The 17756-nt window shown below is 45.6% G+C and overlaps 1 protein-coding gene across 10 annotated transcripts in view; it reads left to right on the forward strand.

Annotated features, from left to right (window-relative positions):
• The window catches only part of KALRN (kalirin RhoGEF kinase), a 706454-nt gene that overhangs the window by 624666 nt on the left and 64032 nt on the right, over nt 1–17756 (forward strand). For 4 of the 10 annotated variants that reach the window (XM_037033686.1, XM_037033688.1, XM_037033693.1 and 1 more), the window contains 3 exons: nt 12751–13034; nt 14180–14284; nt 17581–17676. In XM_037033686.1, the coding sequence (XP_036889581.1) occupies nt 12751–13034; nt 14180–14284; nt 17581–17676 (485 nt within the window). The remainder of the gene's footprint in view (nt 1–12750; nt 13035–14179; nt 14285–17580; nt 17677–17756) is intronic. The other 6 variants (XM_037033687.1, XM_037033695.1, XM_037033696.1 and 3 more) reach the window with 3 other exon arrangements.

A 17756-nucleotide genomic window follows, 5' to 3' on the forward strand; every position in this document is an offset into this window, starting at 1 on the left:
ATTGTAAGGGAACATTCAGCAAACCCAAATTGAAAACCCAAAATAACCACCCTGTACGCATCAATCTGTCCAAGTAACGAAAGATACGATCTTTTTTCTGTGAAGGACATTATGGGAATGATTGGTAACTTTCGAGTAGAGTATCAATGTTAAATTCCTGATTTTGCTAATTGTACTGTGGTTGTGTAAGGGGACACCCTTGTGTCTAGGAAAGTTACACTGAAAAATTCAGGGATAAGAGGGAGTCTTTTGTGTAACTTATTTTCAGACAGCTCAGGGAGCGTGAGAGCAAGTGAACGAAGAGAGAAAAAAGAAAAAAAACAAGTGGTAAATGTTAACATTCTCAAGATGGTTGAATTCTTCGCACCAATCTTGCTTTTTTTTTCTAAATCTGAAATTATGTCAAAATAAAAAGTCTTAATGGAATGATGTCAGTGGGCTCACACTTGGGAATCTCGTTCCCAGCAGGCTGGGTGGGGGGAGAGGGGGCGGCTTTCCTGGCCACGTGCTCTCAGTGTGAGTGGTGTGCGGCTCGGAGGCCAGAGAGGAGGACCGTGAGGGCGCTGTTGCAGGAGTGCATGGAACGAGACCTTGTGCTTAGCCAGGAGGCGCAGACTGAATTCAACTTGTTCGTCTGCCGCTTTTTCCAAGCCCAGTAGCGGGACCCAGAGGAAAATTCTCTTGGCACAGATACTTGGGAGAAACAGCACTGTGTTATGACCACAGGGACTTAAACTACCTTAAGTCCAGAAAACGGTAAACCTTAACACTTTCTTTCTCACCACCACCCCCCCCACACACACAAAAAATGTAGTTTGCCAAAAAAAGAACACTGAAAACAGGTAGCACTGACCACCAGCCACCCGTGTGTTCCTGCAGATAGGCCGTTTCCGCCTCCGCCTCCTCCTCCTCCTTCCCTCAGGTTCCCTGGGAGAATTTCCACTGCAGCCTTTTCAGTTAAGTCGTGCTTAATTACAGTCTTAAATTTTCCAGCGTCACCCTGCTTCAGCCTTTCCCTCTGCCTCTGTAATTAAGCCTGGCTGGGTGATCTTTGGTTAAGGTTACTACCAGAGGGCACTTTGTAAGTGAAATCCAGGTCAGGCTTCCTGCTGGCTTCTGGGTAGACTCCGAGGTGATAGTGCACAAGCCAAAAATAACGGGACCGACTGTAACTTATCTCCAACTCGAGTGTTCGTAAGAGGTTTTGAGTTGGACTGGCATCCCTGCTGTCAGGATACCGTCCTCGGGAACCTGACTCACCTTTTGTATTCCAGACCAATGCGAACCACTCCGATTTCTACAACATGTCAGTAGAATCTGGTACTTGTATGTTCTTGGAGAGTCATCCTCTATTTGAGCAAGTTAATTAACATATTAAAGTTTCCTAAAAGTCCTGAAGTAAGGAAACAGGTACTGGTAACTTCATTCAATTAATCTTAATTGATTGGGCAACTCTTAGAATATCTTAAGGAACAGGAAGCACTAGCCAACATTAATAGTCTCTAAGTTTAGGAGACCAGTGCCTCACTGACGTTTTTTTCTTAGAGGTCTCTGGAACTGAAAGTCATTGGACTCCAATGATTTCTCTTTCTTTTTCCTTAGCTGTTCATCACCAACCATTTAATGAGCTCCTTGGTGACCAAAGAGTTTGTTCTGGGGATGTAAGGCTGGAGGACACCTCAGTCCTCGGGGACTTGGCTTCGAGTTAGGGAGGCTATGCACACGAGTGTTTTTCTGTGCTGAAGGAATGGTGCAAGACGTATGCTCAAGGAGATAGGAGAACGTGCTGGACTTAGTCATCTAACAGGTCTTTAGACAAGCAGAGAGAGAGCAGCAGGGTGGTATGAGCAGTGAGGAATGCAACATGGGTGGTGTGGTGAACTGAACAGTTAGACTATCAAGGAGGGTTCACATCCAGTAGTTTTTTTCAGACATCAGCATATGTCAAAATTACTTGGAGGGCTTGTCAACACACAGAGTGCGGGGCCACCCCACAGTTTCTCATCTAGTGATTCTGGAATGGACCCCACGAATTTGCATTTCTAACAAGTTCCCAGATGGTGCGTCCATCGTATGTCCAGGGACCACAGTCTCAGGACCTTGGGTTATCAAAGAATGGAAACTCACAGAGCTGGAAAGGTAAATCAGACCTGGCCTTGCAGTGTAAACGGCAGGCTGACCAGGTAGACTTTACTGATCCTGTTTTGAACAGTGACTTGTACAAGGTGATGTAATTGTTCTGGTAGCAAAGATAGGTCAAATGGATAAGAGAAAAAGAAAAAGATACAGAGAAACCAGTTTAGAGGTTGTTACATGGTTAAAGCAAATGGATCTCAAAGGTCTAAATTTGGGCAGTGGCAGTGGGAATAGGAAGAAAATGTCAGTACAGAAATCCTTGTGAATGAAGGATCTGCTTGCCGGAGAGAAAAGCTAGCTGGAAGGTAGCCTGGATTGTTATTCTCTGGAAGAGTGTTCAGCTCTATACAGTGATTCGTATACTCTTATTTGGAGGCTTGGTGAATATTACTAAGGTCGAACTTATTTACATTCACATAATCTGAAAAGAAAAGCAGAAAATGCTACTATGTAAATTAATTAAATGCTACTATGGAAATTAATGCTACTTGGTAAACTGTTTTAGGGTACTCATTTAATCTACCTGAGGGCTCGTTTAAAAGCTTAGGAGAAAACTCGGGTGTGAATACATGTACATCCTAGACTCAGGAGTGGCCCTTTTTTACTAGGGAAGCCTGGCTTACCTGTCTGGTATGATGGAGGTGGGACGGGTACAGCCAGAAGAGGATGCCTACCCTAGCCTTGCAACTTGGCGGGTGCCCTGTGTCGTGATTAGATGAACTCCTTGTTGTTCATGATCTCTTTGTAAAGCAAAGTAGATCTCAGCTCTGGCCTGTGTGGCTCAGTTGGCTGGAGCGTTGTCCTGTAAATACAAAGGTCACAGGTTCAATTACCGGTCAGGTCACATGCCTATGTTGTAGGTTCAGTCCTCAGTCGGGCACGTATGAGAGGTAACCAATTGATGTTTCTCGCTCATATCCGTGTTTCTCTCCATCCCATCCCCTCTCTAAAAATCTATGAGCAAGTCCTTGGGTTAGGGTAAAGAAAAGAGAAGAAGGAAAAAAAAAGAAAGCAGATCTCAGGTTACCTCAGTTCTGGCTTATCCACTGATTCTTATTTCCCTGTCACAAGTGGAAAGCATTTCTTAAATACAAATCTGTATTTAGGTTTTATATTATGTCATATGTATTTCTCCATCTGAGTTTGTGAAGTTTTACCATGTTCTTTAGGTGGTTATATTTTGAACAGTTTAGAAGGTTTTTAGAAGCGTTCACTACTCCAGTTTGGAAGAAATGTGCGTTCCCTCTCCAGAGGCCGTGGACTGGTCTGGGAAAATGAAATGGGTGTATAGGTGGAGGCGATCTCTAGAATGTTTACTCTTGGAAAAGCAGTGGAGCTGCTTTCGCTGACTTTTCCTTCATCTGATATGTCAAGCTTTGGAATCCACCCCTGGAATACAGAGAAAGTGTTGGTGAAATTGAGAGAAAGAAAGAGAGGGAATTTTTTGGCCCTTAACTTCCCAATACAACTAGGAGGGTAGTGAATCAAGCAAGTCATTGTGGCCACGTGTCACAGTAGTGGTCTTGCGTGTTTAGGGTGTGCTCATCTGGGGGCGAGGCCTTGGTGTCCTTTGAGGGCTCTCCTCTCCTCCTTCTGTCTCTGGCTCAGAGAGAAGAGTACACAGGGGAAACTGAGGTGAGAACGTTATCGTTTCAACCTCTGCATTCAGTGGCATCCCGGTGGGAGTCAGGGGCAAGTGTGGGGTGGGAGGAGCGGGGCAGGCACTGCAGAAGCCTGCAGTGGTTGAGGGAGATCTGGACTGAGTCAGGACGGAACTACAAAGGGGTCTTCTGGTTTGAAGCCAGAGGTGCTGACCTTTCACCCCTGTGGAGATTGTTTTGTCTGCGGGAGGAGACCCTGGTGTTATGAGCTAATGTCCCAACGGGCCCTGGAGATTAAAAGGATTCCCGTCCGCTGTGGGTACCACTGGGTTTGGACTCATCCCCGAGTCTCAGATCTCTGTGCGCATCCTACCAGGGCAGGAACAGCAGAGTAGGGAGGAGAAGGGGGCCAGTCAGCAGAAATGAACTCAGATACAGTCCAATACAATGCACTTTAGGGCTCAGAGTGGTCCTTCACTTCGTACTCAGTTAAGTGGGGGAAGTTAATCATGGATGTTCCAAATTATAAGGACTTAGATATAAAAACAAATTATTAAAAAATACATAAAACCTGAGTAAAGTGGTAGGGTAAGAGGTGGTAGGTTGGCAAAGGACTCATGGGAGAAGAGATTCCTGAACCGAGTCCTTTATAAAAGCTGTGGCGTGATAAGCAACAGGCAGGGGCTCGCGGGGCTCCAGAAAAATGGACTGCAAATGAGTTTTCCAGCCTCGAGTGTGCCCTTCGACGTATTGTAGAAAATGATGGGCCAGCTTAATGAGCTACACATCGGGGGGCTCAGGATCCGCAGGAACCTTGGGTGGCACCTGCCCAGACATGGGCTCTCTGGGGGCCCCGCCTAGGCCCCTCGGGGACACTGTTCCTGGTCTTCGGGGACAGGAAACCCACAAAACTAATAAAACTGTTTTCTCCTTTTGCCTAGGAGGCAGAGTCCTTCTTTACTGTCCGCTCACGTAGAGGTCAGTGGAAAGAAGGCTGAATCAACATTCTGTGACTAGAAAAATAGCAGATGACCGTCTTGTGGATGCTGCCATAGACACTGGCCATGTCCCAAATCTGTGATCTTTGGTGACTTACGTACAATGCATTTTGCTTCCAGAATAGTTTTTCAGAATGCACACTGGAACAAAAAGGGTAGAGGTTTTGTTTTTTTTTAAGGTGCAACATAAACATGAAATAAATATGAGTTGAAACTTTGTAAAAGGGAAAGTGCGTTTATAAAGGAGCCGTGTTTAAATGTAGCAGATGCCCAGTGTAGTCATTTACTGCCCATGTTGTACACAGTACCCTTTCGTTTCCCAAGGAAGGGCTACCTAAGTAAAAGAAGGACAATATTGTGCATAATCAGTCGACTTGTAGCGACATGTTCAGTGCCCGGGCTCTCACAGGCTAGTCTAGTTTTCATCTTCATGTCAAGCAGGCAGCTCTCATCCCTGTGCTGCTTGGAAACATGCTCCTGTGATTAAAAACCAAAACCCAGGAAGCATACCTGAGTCCCTAATCGCCTCAGTTGTCCAGTCGCCTAGTTGTAAAGTCCAGCAGACGCTCCCATTCTGTAGATAGCACCAGAAATAAGGAAACTGCTTACCCTTCCAAACGGTGGAGGAGGGGGACACCAACTGCTGTGACTGCCTGCCTCTCAGAGGAGATTGTAGGCATTGGTCATAGGAGTGGTTACATGACGTGGGGAGGGAGAGTGACACAGAATGGCATCTGGCAGCATTGAGTTTTTCATTGCTTTCATAATACACAAAACTTTGAAGCTAAAAATGGCCTCAAGTTATCTAGTGTGGCCTTTGGAAGAACATACAGATGGAATGGAGGAGCAGACAGAAAAAACTCACAGCCATGGAATTAGGGAGGCCTTTTCTGGTTTTATTGATTTTGATTTAACTTAGATGGTGCTTCCCATGGATCTAATTAATTATAAATATTAATTCCTTAATCCTAATAACAACCCTACGGGATAGATACTGATATTATCTTCATTTACTGATGAAGAGAACAAAATATAGAGAGGCTCAGTAACTGGCTGAGCATCACACACCTTGTCAGTGGTGGAGCCAGCTTCTAAAATGCATTCTGTCTAATCTTTCCATTTTGTCGATGAAGAAACAGAGGCCTGAGTGTCTGTCTGCTGCCACCCAGCTAGCTCGTGGCTGAGCGGGTTCAGAACCCCAGTCATCTCTGTGTTGTGGTCCACTGAATAGGCACCAGTAGGTTGTTCTCAGATAAGATAAGCAAAACAGGAAAATGATCAGACTAGCAGAGCTTCTCAAAGTCAACTTCAACAAAATATCACTAGAAGATGAGTGTTGGTGTCAGGAAGACTCTTTCTATTGGCTGAGCTTCAGAATATGTTTTGCGACCATATAGCATGTCTTCCTCCCTCGAGTATCAAGGAAGAGATTGAGTGGTTGAGAGAGGTAGCTTGGTGAGTGAAGAAAGTAGGGATAAAAATAGTATAAAATCTGTTGATGGGTAAGAGTTTGTTGTTTGTTGGCTTATTTAGATTTCCTTGACTTCATTAGTATCATGATATTCCAATGGCCAAGCCCATAAGCTTGTGCCACTCAGGCTATGAAGTTGGACCTTCAGCTTCATGGATTACCCTGCCAGGTTTGCTATTTTTCCAAGAGAAAAACAGAGATATTTTTCTCTATTTTTTCTAACATACCAACTATAGGATGCATTTCCTATTGATCTAGAAGGATAGGTTTTTACATTTGCGTTTCTTCTTGAAGCATTCTACATTTATCTCCGTTAACTTCCTTGAAGTATATGTTTAGAGTCAAGGAGAACACATTTTTCCAGAGGAACATTTTGTGCAACTGCACACAATTGAACACCAAAGAGAAGGCAGGAGGATGAGAGCTTCTGCACACAGTTGATGGGAGTAGCTCAGAGAGCAATGTCATGACACCTGGTGGAGTTGGTGACATGTATGCCCTACACCCGGAGCTCCACCTTGATGTACAAGTTCTGCCCAGAAGGTGTCCAGCCATGTACTATGAAAAATGGACACATTTGTTAAAGAAGATAAAAGATACGAGAAACCTTGTACACAGGACAATGACGCCTCGGTCCCTTTCAAAGTAGGCACCTTGGGACCTCACATAGTTCTCCAAATTACCATCAGCTGCCGCATCATATTTTCCTGAATCTCACTAATAGTCTGAAATCTCTTCCCTTTTGAATGTGATTTTATTTTTCTGAAAAGCCGGAAATCTCAGGGTGCCATATCTGGGCTGTAGGGAGGCTGAGTCACCTGGGTGATTTGATGTTTCACCAAAAAACTCTCTGCATGAGATGTGATGCATGAGCAGGTGTGTTGTCATGATGAAGTTGCCAATCACCAGTTGCCCAGAGCTGTGACCTTCTGAATCATCTGAACATTCTCCTCAGAGGAATGTCCAAGTTTAATGCAAAATTCGATGCAGATTTGTTGCTTTCGCTGCTCAGTCATTGTGAATGCAATAGCCACACAGCACACATGCGCACTGAGCGACATCTACCGCCCCCACCGACTAGTACAGTGAAGTTGTCATTGTTCACACATGTGCATTCCAGCCCACTCTCCTTGGCTGCCAGGTTACATGAGTGTCACTCAAACCGTTCTCATTATATCAACAATGGCTGGACTTTTTCTGGGAAGACCTGATATGTGATTTAAATGCTGCAAAACTGAGAGCAGCCCTACTCAGTGTGGGATCGGCAGGCAGCAAAGGTGAGCTATTTGTTTCCAATCCACCGTGAGACAAGTAAAGGAAATGAGAGCAGGCATTTAGAAGCTTTTATAATAATATGACGTTTCCATGACACTTAAGAATGTGACTTAATGTTATAAAAGTATTGGTCCAAAACAGACTGGGAATAAGAAAACTGGGTCTCTGACCACAGGTATGTTTGGGAAGCCCTTCCCCAGAGGGGGAATTCTCACACGCATGCCCAGAGAGCTGTACAGGACTGCTGAAAATCACTGTATACCTGTGGGGGCGGGGGGCGTGTAACAGCCTAAACGTCTACTGTTATGACAACATATTACAAACATCCTATGTCCTACGAAAGAATATTATTCAACAATTTAAAGTGAATGAAGTTTATAGATCTACACATATGAACACAGATAAATCAAATAATTTGAATAAAAGAGCAAGTTACAAAGTAGTACCGACATTATGACAATTATGTAAAATACAAACACAACAGAATAATTTATTTGCACACAGGATAAGTGGCTGACGACACTGAGGGAAAGGTGCCCACTCGCAGCTGTCGAGAATTCCACGCTGGGCAGGGAAAGTGGGCAATGAGATGGCAAATAGGCAAAAATAGTAAAAAGGCTTCAACTATACAATGTTTTATTTCAGTTTTGAAAAACTGGAGCAAAAATATGGAAAAATATTTACATTTATTATATCTAAATGGCAGCTATATGGATGTTAAATGTTTTCTGTATTTAAAAATATTTCATGGTAAAATTAGCCTCAGAATATGATTTTTTTTTCTGATCTGGAAAGCAAATGGGGGACATCGGGGGAACTTTATCACCCACCGTGTCCAGGGACACATTTGTCTTTCCAGTGACTCAAAACCAGACATCAGTCTAATGGGCGATTCTACAACTCAGGGCTGAAGAGGAAGCCTTGTTTCAAGGTGCCGGAGCCGACACACAGAGGCCTGGGTTCTGGTCCCAGCTCCGTGATCAGCTTCACTGTGACGGTGGTTTCCCGCATCAAAACCTCCGTTGCCTTCGCCATGAAATTAGTGCTACTGAGACTATTTTCAATGTTGAAATTTTACAACTTACATAAATTATATATAAGTGTGTATTTGGAATGCTGCCAAGACCAGTGACTTCATGCTCCTTTTTACAGTAATTGTAGAGGCCAAAGGGACACATGGAGTGAACACAGATGTAGGAATAAGATGTAGATATTTGTGCCGTGGAGTCATATCTGGGTTGAAGTCTTGCCTTGCAGACATTCACTAACTCTGAGCCTTCGGGGTCCTAAAATAGTCTGATTTTCTTTTTCTTAAAATGAGAATAAAACGGCACCTACCTCAGCTTGGAAAGATATGACGAGACAATAGTATTATTGTTGAAGATGTTACAGGTGAGTGCCTTAACTGCCGGGCCAGGAAAGGTACTAGAATAAATTCTCGAACAGCTTAACGGCAGCCATCTCCCGGAGATGGGAGGAGCGTAACACACCAACCATTCCTTGAAGTAGTAATAAACTAAGAACGAATTTTCTAAACTAAATGATGCCGCATTCTTTTATAACCATACATTTGAAGTGATTTAGTCAAAGTTCTCATCACAAGAAAAAATTGCAACTATGTGAAATGGATGTTAACTAAACTTAGTATAGTAAACATTTCTCAATACATATACATATATCAAGTCATGTTGTACACCGTAGACAAGTACAATGTCACATGTCTGAAAACGGAAATAATTATAAATATAAAACAATTATATCTCAAAACTGGAAAAAAAAAAAAAGAAAAGAAAAGAGCCCTGGCTGGTGTAGCTTAGCGGTGTGAGCATGGGCTGCAAACCAAAAAGTCACTGGTTCAATTCCCAGTCAGTGTGCACATGCCTGGGTTGCAGGCCAGGTCCCCAGTGGGGGCCAAGTGAGAGGTAAACACACATTGATTGATGTTTCTCTTCCTGTCTTTCTTCCTCCCTTTACCTCTCTCTAAAAATAAATTTTTAAAAAATAAAACAAAACAAAAAAACAAGAAAGCCCTGGCTGGCGTAGCTCAGTGGATTGAGTGCGGGCCTGCAAACCAAAGGATCACAGTTGATTCCCAGTCAGGGTACATGCCTGGGTTGCAGGCCAGGTCCCCAGTGGGGCCACATGAGAGACAACCATACATTGATGTTTGGTTACACCAGCTACACCAGCCAGGGCTCTTTTCTTGTTGTTGGTTTTTTTTCCCCCCAGTTTTGAGATATAATGTCTGGGTTGCAGGCCAGGTCCCCAGTGGGGGCCACATGAGAGGCAACTATACATTGATGTTTCTCTCCCTCTGTTTCTCCCTCCCTTCCTTCTCTCTAAAAATAAATAAATAAAATATTTTTTAAAGATCACTCATTCTTAAAAAAAAAAAAAGAAAGAAAGAAAAATTTATTTAGAAATGGTTCTGTCTGAATCCTAACTAGAGGATGAATCATAGATTGCTTCCATCTCTTGAATTCTCTTTTATGTGGACTGTGGTTAAATGGCCCTAATTGTTTACACAGAGAAAAACAAAATTGAGAATACTCTTGATTTGTAATTTGTTCTTCGTAATTTGTACTCTTGCCATTAATTTGTAGGGAATGCACCAAAGCAGAACCAGATGACAATGGGAGCAAAAGAACCGTCAGTCAAAGTTTGCATTAGTGAGTCTCAAAGCCAAGTTATGATTTGCCGTGAACAGAAAGTCTTGCTTAGTCACACAAGGCACGATTAGTGAGGCTGGGCTCATTAATCTGCTGACAGAGTATGTGCTGATAAATCTGAGTTTTGAAGACTTGGGTTTAATGAAGCTGTGTGGCGTCACAGGGGCCTAGTGAATGAAAAGCTTCTGCACCTTATCAGGAGAAAGATAACAGAAAGGCCCAGGTCCCATTGCCAGTGCTGGGGAGATCTTTATCACCCAGGCTTCTGAGAACAGGAGTTTGACCCATACCAACACTTCAGAAGCAATGTCAACATACTCCAGCCTGTGGCCAGCAAGGAATTCTCAGAGATAAGATTACAACCTGGCCCTTAAAGGGACGCCAGCCTAGTCAGTCAGATCTCCAAATATTCCCTCAGCAGAGCAACCTTGTAAGTTATTCTTCATACCAGAGAACTTCAGGAGCTCATTTTTTGTGCTTCTAGATCCAAATAGTCTGCTGTTATTTTCTAAAATATGTACAAAACTCTCGCAATGTCTAAGAAAGTTCCTGCAGTGTCAGTCTTGGTGCCCTTGAGATCAGCTAGTTGTAGAAGCTATAGACAGCTCTGTTGGCCAAAGCATTCATTCACCTTCTCTTGGGACTTTGTTCTTTGTGTAGGCCAGAGAGCCCCCAAGGCTAGATTAGGCCTTTAGGCTAGGTCCAGGATGAAGTTATTATGGGGAAAGGTGATTCAGCCTTTGAGATCAGTGGGTATAAAAATACCACTCCGATAATTTTGTTTAAATACCTAGTCATGAGTTTGGTTTAACTATCAGTATACAAACCGGCACTGGGGTGATGGGAGGAGGGTGTTGGGGGTCAAGGTAAAGCTGGTCAGGTATTTCCCCCAAGACCATTTTGGTAATGAGAAGAAGCAGCATACAGAGAGGACATCCAGACACTGATGGTACCACTTCTTGCTTTGAAATGCCCCCCATTCATTCCTAGCAGTCCCTGCGCACAGCCCTAGTGTGGCCTTCTAGATTCTAATGGCCCCCTTCCCAGGGATATGCTATATATGAGGTCTGTCCAGGAAGTATCCAGCCATGTACTATGAAAAATAGACATATTTACTGAAGAAGGTACAAGAGACATTGTACGTAGGACAGTGATGCCTCAGCCCCCTTTAAAGTAGACACCTAGGGAACTCACACAGTTCTCCCAGTCACCATCAGCTGGCCCATCGTATTTTCCTGAATCTCACTAATAGTTTGAAATCTCTTCCCTTTTGAAGGTGATTGTAGTTTTGGGGAAAGCTAGAAGTCACAGGGTGCCTAATAAGGCTGTACTGGGGCTGAGTCACCTGGGTGATTTGATGTTTTGCCAAAAAACTGCACAGGACGTGAAGCATGAGCAGGTATGTTGTCATGATGAAGCTGCCAATCACCAGTCGCCCATAGTTGTGGCCTTCTGAATCATCTATATAGTTTCTGCAGAGGAATGTTCAAGCTTAATGCAACATTTGATGTGAATTTGTTGCTCCGTTCTCTCAGTCATTGTGAATGTGAAGGCCGCACAGTACACATGCTCACTCAATGGCATCTTTTGCCCCAACTGACCAGTACGGTGAAGTGGTGATTGTTCGCACATGCGCATTCCAGTCTACTGTCCTTGGCTGCCAGGTTACATTGAAGTCCTGCAAACCATTCTCGTTATTATATTAACAATTACTGGACAGACTTCATATAGTTACCAGATTAATTAACAAACAAACAAACAAACAAAACCTTTTTATCGTCATTCTGGTAAAGTCTCCCGATCAAGTGTACACTCCTCTAGTTTATTATTAAGTATCCTCACTAATCTTTCTATCCAGTTTCTTCTTCTCTGTTAATCTTCATTTTATTCAAAAGATCTCTTTATGGGCTATGGTAACTTAGCTTTCCAATTTTCCTGCCTCTATGCATTTGTCCCCTCTCTCTCTCCCTTTTGGAATTTCTTCTTCCTCCTCCTCTAGTCAGACAATCTCCTTCTCCACACCTTTGCAGACCAGTCCCGCCAGCACCGATCTGACCCTCCTCTGAACTCTGCTGCTTTATTGTTTAGAGTCCACAACAGCACTTGGGCAGTTAGGCACGTACTTCTGTGTGAATTTACCTTTACTCTGTGTGCTCTGACTTGCTCCTTCACTCGTCTCTGCTTCTGTGTGAGTGTGAGTGTGAGTGTGTGTGTGTGTGTATGGCTAAATAAAAGGTTTATGAAAATAAACACTTTGACTTACATATCTTTAGAAAACACTAATTAATAGTTGCTCCATGGCATTGTTATTGGTTGGTAACTATTGCTTGGGACCTTGATCTTTCCATGAAAGAGGGCATCTTTGTCTTCTCTTCTCTCCTGGATCCACAGCGCCTGCAGTGGTACCTCATACATTAAAAGCTGAGTGTGTGTTGGCTATTACTGCTGCTCCTGAGAGTGTGTCCTTGACTGGAGTCTGCAGCCGGCCTTGACATTCTGCCTGTGTTCTGGCTTCCTGAGGACGGAGCTGTCTCACTCCCAGACTGGCAGGCGCCTTAACTGCCTCTGACATGCTACATCTGTCTGTTCTTTTTCCTCAGATGCATACTCTCACTCCTCAAGTGAAAATGGAGGCAAGTCCGAGTCGGTGGCCAACCTGCAGTCTCAGCCCTCCCTGAACTCCATCCATAGCTCCCCCGGCCCCAAACGCTCCACCAACACGCTTAAGAAGTGGCTGACGAGTCCTGTGCGTCGGCTGAACAGTGGGAAAGCAGACGGAAACATCAAGAAGCAGAAGAAAGTGCGTGATGGTCGGAAGAGCTTTGACCTGGGATCTCCCAAGCCTGGTGATGAGACAACCCCTCAGGGAGACAGTGCTGATGAGGTATTAACCCATGGCCGACGGGAAGGGGCTTCTGACATACATCCCTCCTGGAGCCCTGCGAGGCATCCTTCCACGGGTGTGGTGAACTAGACAGTCTCTCGTCCCCAGTGGTGTTTCTGATTGAGCCTAAGTAACCTAGGTTCGGTGTATTATCAAGACCTTGCCAGTTTGATTGGTGACCAATTCAGACTGGCCAGCACCTAGGATGTCTAGCAAACCCAATTTTGCCAGATTTGGCTCCAAGGGGAGCCAGCGAGTCACCTAGTGCCCTGCCGCTGCTAAGGACTGCATCAGGCTTGCAAGGCCTGTTTAGAATAGGACTAAATGAATAAAGACCATTTTACTTGGAGATTGCTCGGAGATTATAGCTGTTTACAAGTATCTTGAGCTGGGCCCCATATAAAGGGAGTAGACAAGTTCAGTTTGCTCTGGAGGGGAGAATTATGACTAACAGGTGAAAGTTCTAACAGGTAAGGTTTCAGCTCAGAGAGACTTCACAGGGGTTGGGTTGTTAACTAGTGACGGAATGAGCTTTCATGAAAATGAATGAACACCCGTACTGGAAGGGTTTGGGACGCTATGTGATCTCACATAACAGAGAGATGCCTGTGTTAGCCAAGAGGTCCTTCGGGGTGACCTCTGAGGGTCCTTCCAAAGCTGAGATTCTGTGATCAGAATACAGTGGGTATGTTTTGGTTGGTGGAAAGAGATAGCTGATTTATCTGGCAAACTAACCAACTCTAGTCACTCATGTGGCTAAGAAGTACTTCCTAATAGGTAACCATACTCTGTCAATTTACGCTGTCTGCCATTTCTTCCTGTGAAAATGGCAGAGGAGCCTGGTGATGATCAAATTGTGGTTTAATAGTCCTTCCAACATGGGAAAAGTTAGGCTCTCTGACCACACTCAGCGTTGTCATTGGCTAATCAACGAGGTGGGTGTTTCCCACGTGTGCCCCCTCTTGGTCCTCACTGCCCTTCGAGGTAAGCAAGTGTACCTCTTCTATAGGGGACGGCACTGAGGCTGAAAAACAGGAGTCTGTTGAGAGAGGAGGTATCTTCTATGTTGCCTTTTTAAAAAGTTGCCAGTCCATTAGCATTTTTAACTGTATGAAACAGTGACTAATGCTGTTCTTTTGTTCTAGAAGAGCAAGAAAGGTTGGGGTGAAGATGAGCCAGATGAAGAATCGCATACCCCACTCCCTCCGCCTATGAAGATCTTTGACAATGACCCTGCACAGGATGAGATGGTGGGGCTTCTTTACTTTCTCACTTGAAAGAGCAGTGCATAGCGCATGTGATTTCACTTTGTGTGGGGCGGGTAGTGACATTCTTGCCCTCGTGACCCCCTGCACCACATAAATCCATGGTGATGCAGATTCTGACTGCGTCTGCTAGGGGTCCCCTCCCTTCCCCTGGCGATCTGACTTTGCTCTAGCCACGCGTGCAGAATGCTCAGCGTGGAATCTGCCTGGCACCGTGTCCTGTCGATGAAGGGCCATGGCTCCCTGTCTTCGGAAGCAGCAGATCCCAAAAGGCACTATCAGTCTCAAAAAGGGATCCGAGGTGGTTCTAGGCCATGGTGGTCTTCTCGTTCCTGACTGCATGACCTGTGTTTTAGTGGGTTGTTTTCCCTGTGCTCAACTCTAAAACTGAAATAACGGTAGCTTCCTGTCATGCCCAGTGCTGTTAAAATTCTGCAAACGCAGCGTGAGGGCCAAGATGCTGTGAAGGAGAGGTTGCTGTCGAAGGCGGGCAAACCGAACATGCCAGCTCGCTCGTGTTCTCTGTTTTGCAAGAATGCCCGGACTCCATGGTAGAGAGGCTCATGGGTGTCTGCAGCGTGGTGTCCACTGGGCCTCCAATCGCAGAGTGGTCATTCCGGTTGTTCCGGAGCAGAGGCTGAGGTTGGCTGTGCTTTCAGGTTCTGACCCGAGGCTGCGTTAGTCAGGCACTTCATCCCTCACTTTCCTCACGGACCTTTTCACTGCATTGTGCTTTTCCTGCCTTCTCTTAGGGTTGCTGTCGTTTGGCCCCTGGAGTTGGCCTGGTGGTTTCAGTTTGTGGTTGTCCTTTGCCTTTGCTTTCAGAGTGTTGTTCAGGGGTGGGGTGGGGTGGGGGTGGGGGTGGTACCCTAGCCTCTCTCCAGGGTCTCGCTGTGCTCTCTGGGGCTCCGCCTTGCAGCGGGGCAGGCTCCTCTGGGGCTGTGGCTCCAGCGTGCGCCACCACCTAGGGTACAGTTCAAAAAGGACTGCAGATGCTTCAGCATTTCTGGTGATAGCCCAGTGCTTTCTTGTTTGAATTCTGCTTTACATGTGGGTCATTAACCTACAGATATTAATTGAGGACTTCCTCTGTGCTACAGGGACAGGTTCTAGGGACAGGATGATGACTAAGATGTGGTCGCTGCCACCCTCTGTGACTCACCCATGAGAAGCACACAATTGTGGCCCCTCCTAAGGGGATGTCGGTGACCCTGGTCTCCAGGGTCAGCTCTGACTCTTGACTGTTGGGGGAAAAGTAGCAGGAAGCGTGGCAGGGTGCCATCCTGGATTCCCAGAGGCCCAGCCTTGTGAGATGCCCTGCGAGCAGCGATAGTGTATGTGGGGTAGGGCGCTCATGTCCCATTCCTTGCCGTCCCACACAGCCCTCCACAACTGAGGTGCCAGTTCGCATAAGATAAAGTAAAGGTCACGAACCCTCCCCCTCCAATACCCTCAGAACAGCTTATTTTGGGGAAAAGGATGTTATGTTGTTTCTGGATAACTTTTAACTGAAAATGTGGATTGACCGGCAGACATTGATGTAGACTTTTCTTAGCCAAAAAGTAAGGCAGATGGCAAGTCCCTTTTTATGCTCAGGAACCCTCCTCAGCCCTGTTTGTTGGACTTCAGTGCCTTGGTTCTTCTGGAATAACCAAGTTTTTCCAGATCCTTTGGAATCTGGTTTTTTGATGATCCTCAGAACTTTCAGCAAATGGCCTTAGATGTATAAACATAATTCTTATAACACTGTCAAAGGAGCTTTTTAAAGTCCACCCATTGTTAACATTGTGAAACGAAGTCTCCATGTTTCCTTCTAATATTTGTTGATGTGTGTTTTCTTTAGTGTTTCCTAAACTCTCATTCATTTTACCTACATAACTGTCATTTCAGTAGCTTGGGAGTACTTCGTGTCTTTGAGGTGCCGTCCTTAGCGTGGCCCGCCCGTTTCCAGATCTCCTAGGTTGCTTCCAACCTTTGCTCCTTTGGGTGGTACTGGCACAGGTCCCTCGTCACCCACAGCATTTGTTCTTTTCGTTTCTGTCCCTGGAAAAAGTTCCCAGGTAGAATTACTAAGACTGCTAAAAAATTGATAACTTCAATTTCCAAACAGACTTATACATTTTTCTTGCATTCCCCAGGAAAGAAAAAAAGAGTGTTTTCGATATCTCTCTTACTTACATTGATTTCATTTTTTTTTTTTTTTTACCCTATCTGAGAAGCAAAGACCTAAACTCACACTTAGATTAGGCAAAAAGAAGCTTCCTTTTTGAAACTCTCCCCACTCACTTCAGGGACAAACTGCAGTTTTTGTCCCTGGGCATCCCACTCTCCACTCCCGGGTCATCTGTGTTAAAAGTGGAAGGCGCTGCACCCTGGGGCCCTGGGAACGCCCACTCCCTTTGCTCTGACGTGCCAGGGGCAAGGCTTGCCTGTGCACATAGGGTTCATCGTTCCCTCAGTTTCTTCTCAAGCAGGAGCAGTAAGAAAATACACCACCGCGCCTCCGTGAGCAGGAGCCCCCAGACCACTGTGCAAACAGCCACCTGGACTGAGCCTTCTTGTGGGTGTGAGGGAAGAGGGGCAGGCCCTGGCCTTGGGCCTCCAATCTCTGTGAACAGGAGAGTCCCTCCTTCTCCAGAACAAGTTACACAAGTCCTGCCAAAGCCTTGTGTTACTTCCTAGTGTGCCAGTTTGCAGCAGTGTGTGTCTGAGTGTGCATGGGGGTGGGGAGTGGGCGTCTACCTTTCTGGTCTCGGAGTGCTCTGCCCCCAGCATTTTTTATTTTTGCTTGACACACAGTGAAGATCTGTATTTAAGATCTACACCTAAATAAAGCAAGGATCATTTCTCTTCTTCAAACACACTCAAAGATAGCTTCTTTGACTCTTTTCACAGCCTGGAAGAGCCAAGGGCAGCCCCGTAGTGGCCCAAGTCTTATCCGCCCCCCACCCAACCCCACTGCTGTCAGTAAGCACAGCCCTTACCTACGGTCTCTCAGGGGACACGGCAAACCCCCACCCGCCTCAGCTCCGTAGGCGGCCTGCCTAAGGAGGGCCTAGCCTCACTCCTGCCTCAAGGCTGACCAGATTTCTGATAAAGGGTCTGGCAGGCCTGTCCCACACCCATACCCGCTACCCCCCTCCGTCATCTCCTCCCTCCGAACTCCCTAGAGCTTTGCTTGCCTTGCCTGCCTTGAGCTTTGGACTTGCTGTTTGGCTTGCTAATTGCTATTCCTCATTCCTTGCTAATCTGCTTTTCCTCTGCTGCTCAATGTCTTGCAGTCCTCCTCTTTGCTCGCAGCCCGGCAGGCTTCCACCGAAGTGCCTACTGCTGCGGACCTTGTCAGTGCAATAGAGCAGTTGGTCAAAAGCAAGCTGGTAAGTGGGGCCCGAGAGGCAGCTCTGCCTGGATCTCCCCTCCAAGTGGCTCCTAGGGCCCGGCAACGGTCAGCCGTGTG

This window comes from Sturnira hondurensis, unplaced genomic scaffold (assembly GCF_014824575.4).
Source record: "Sturnira hondurensis isolate 20B ecotype Veracruz unplaced genomic scaffold, ASM1482457v3 Scaffold0021765, whole genome shotgun sequence".
In the NCBI taxonomy this organism is placed as follows: Eukaryota; Metazoa; Chordata; class Mammalia; order Chiroptera; family Phyllostomidae; genus Sturnira; species Sturnira hondurensis.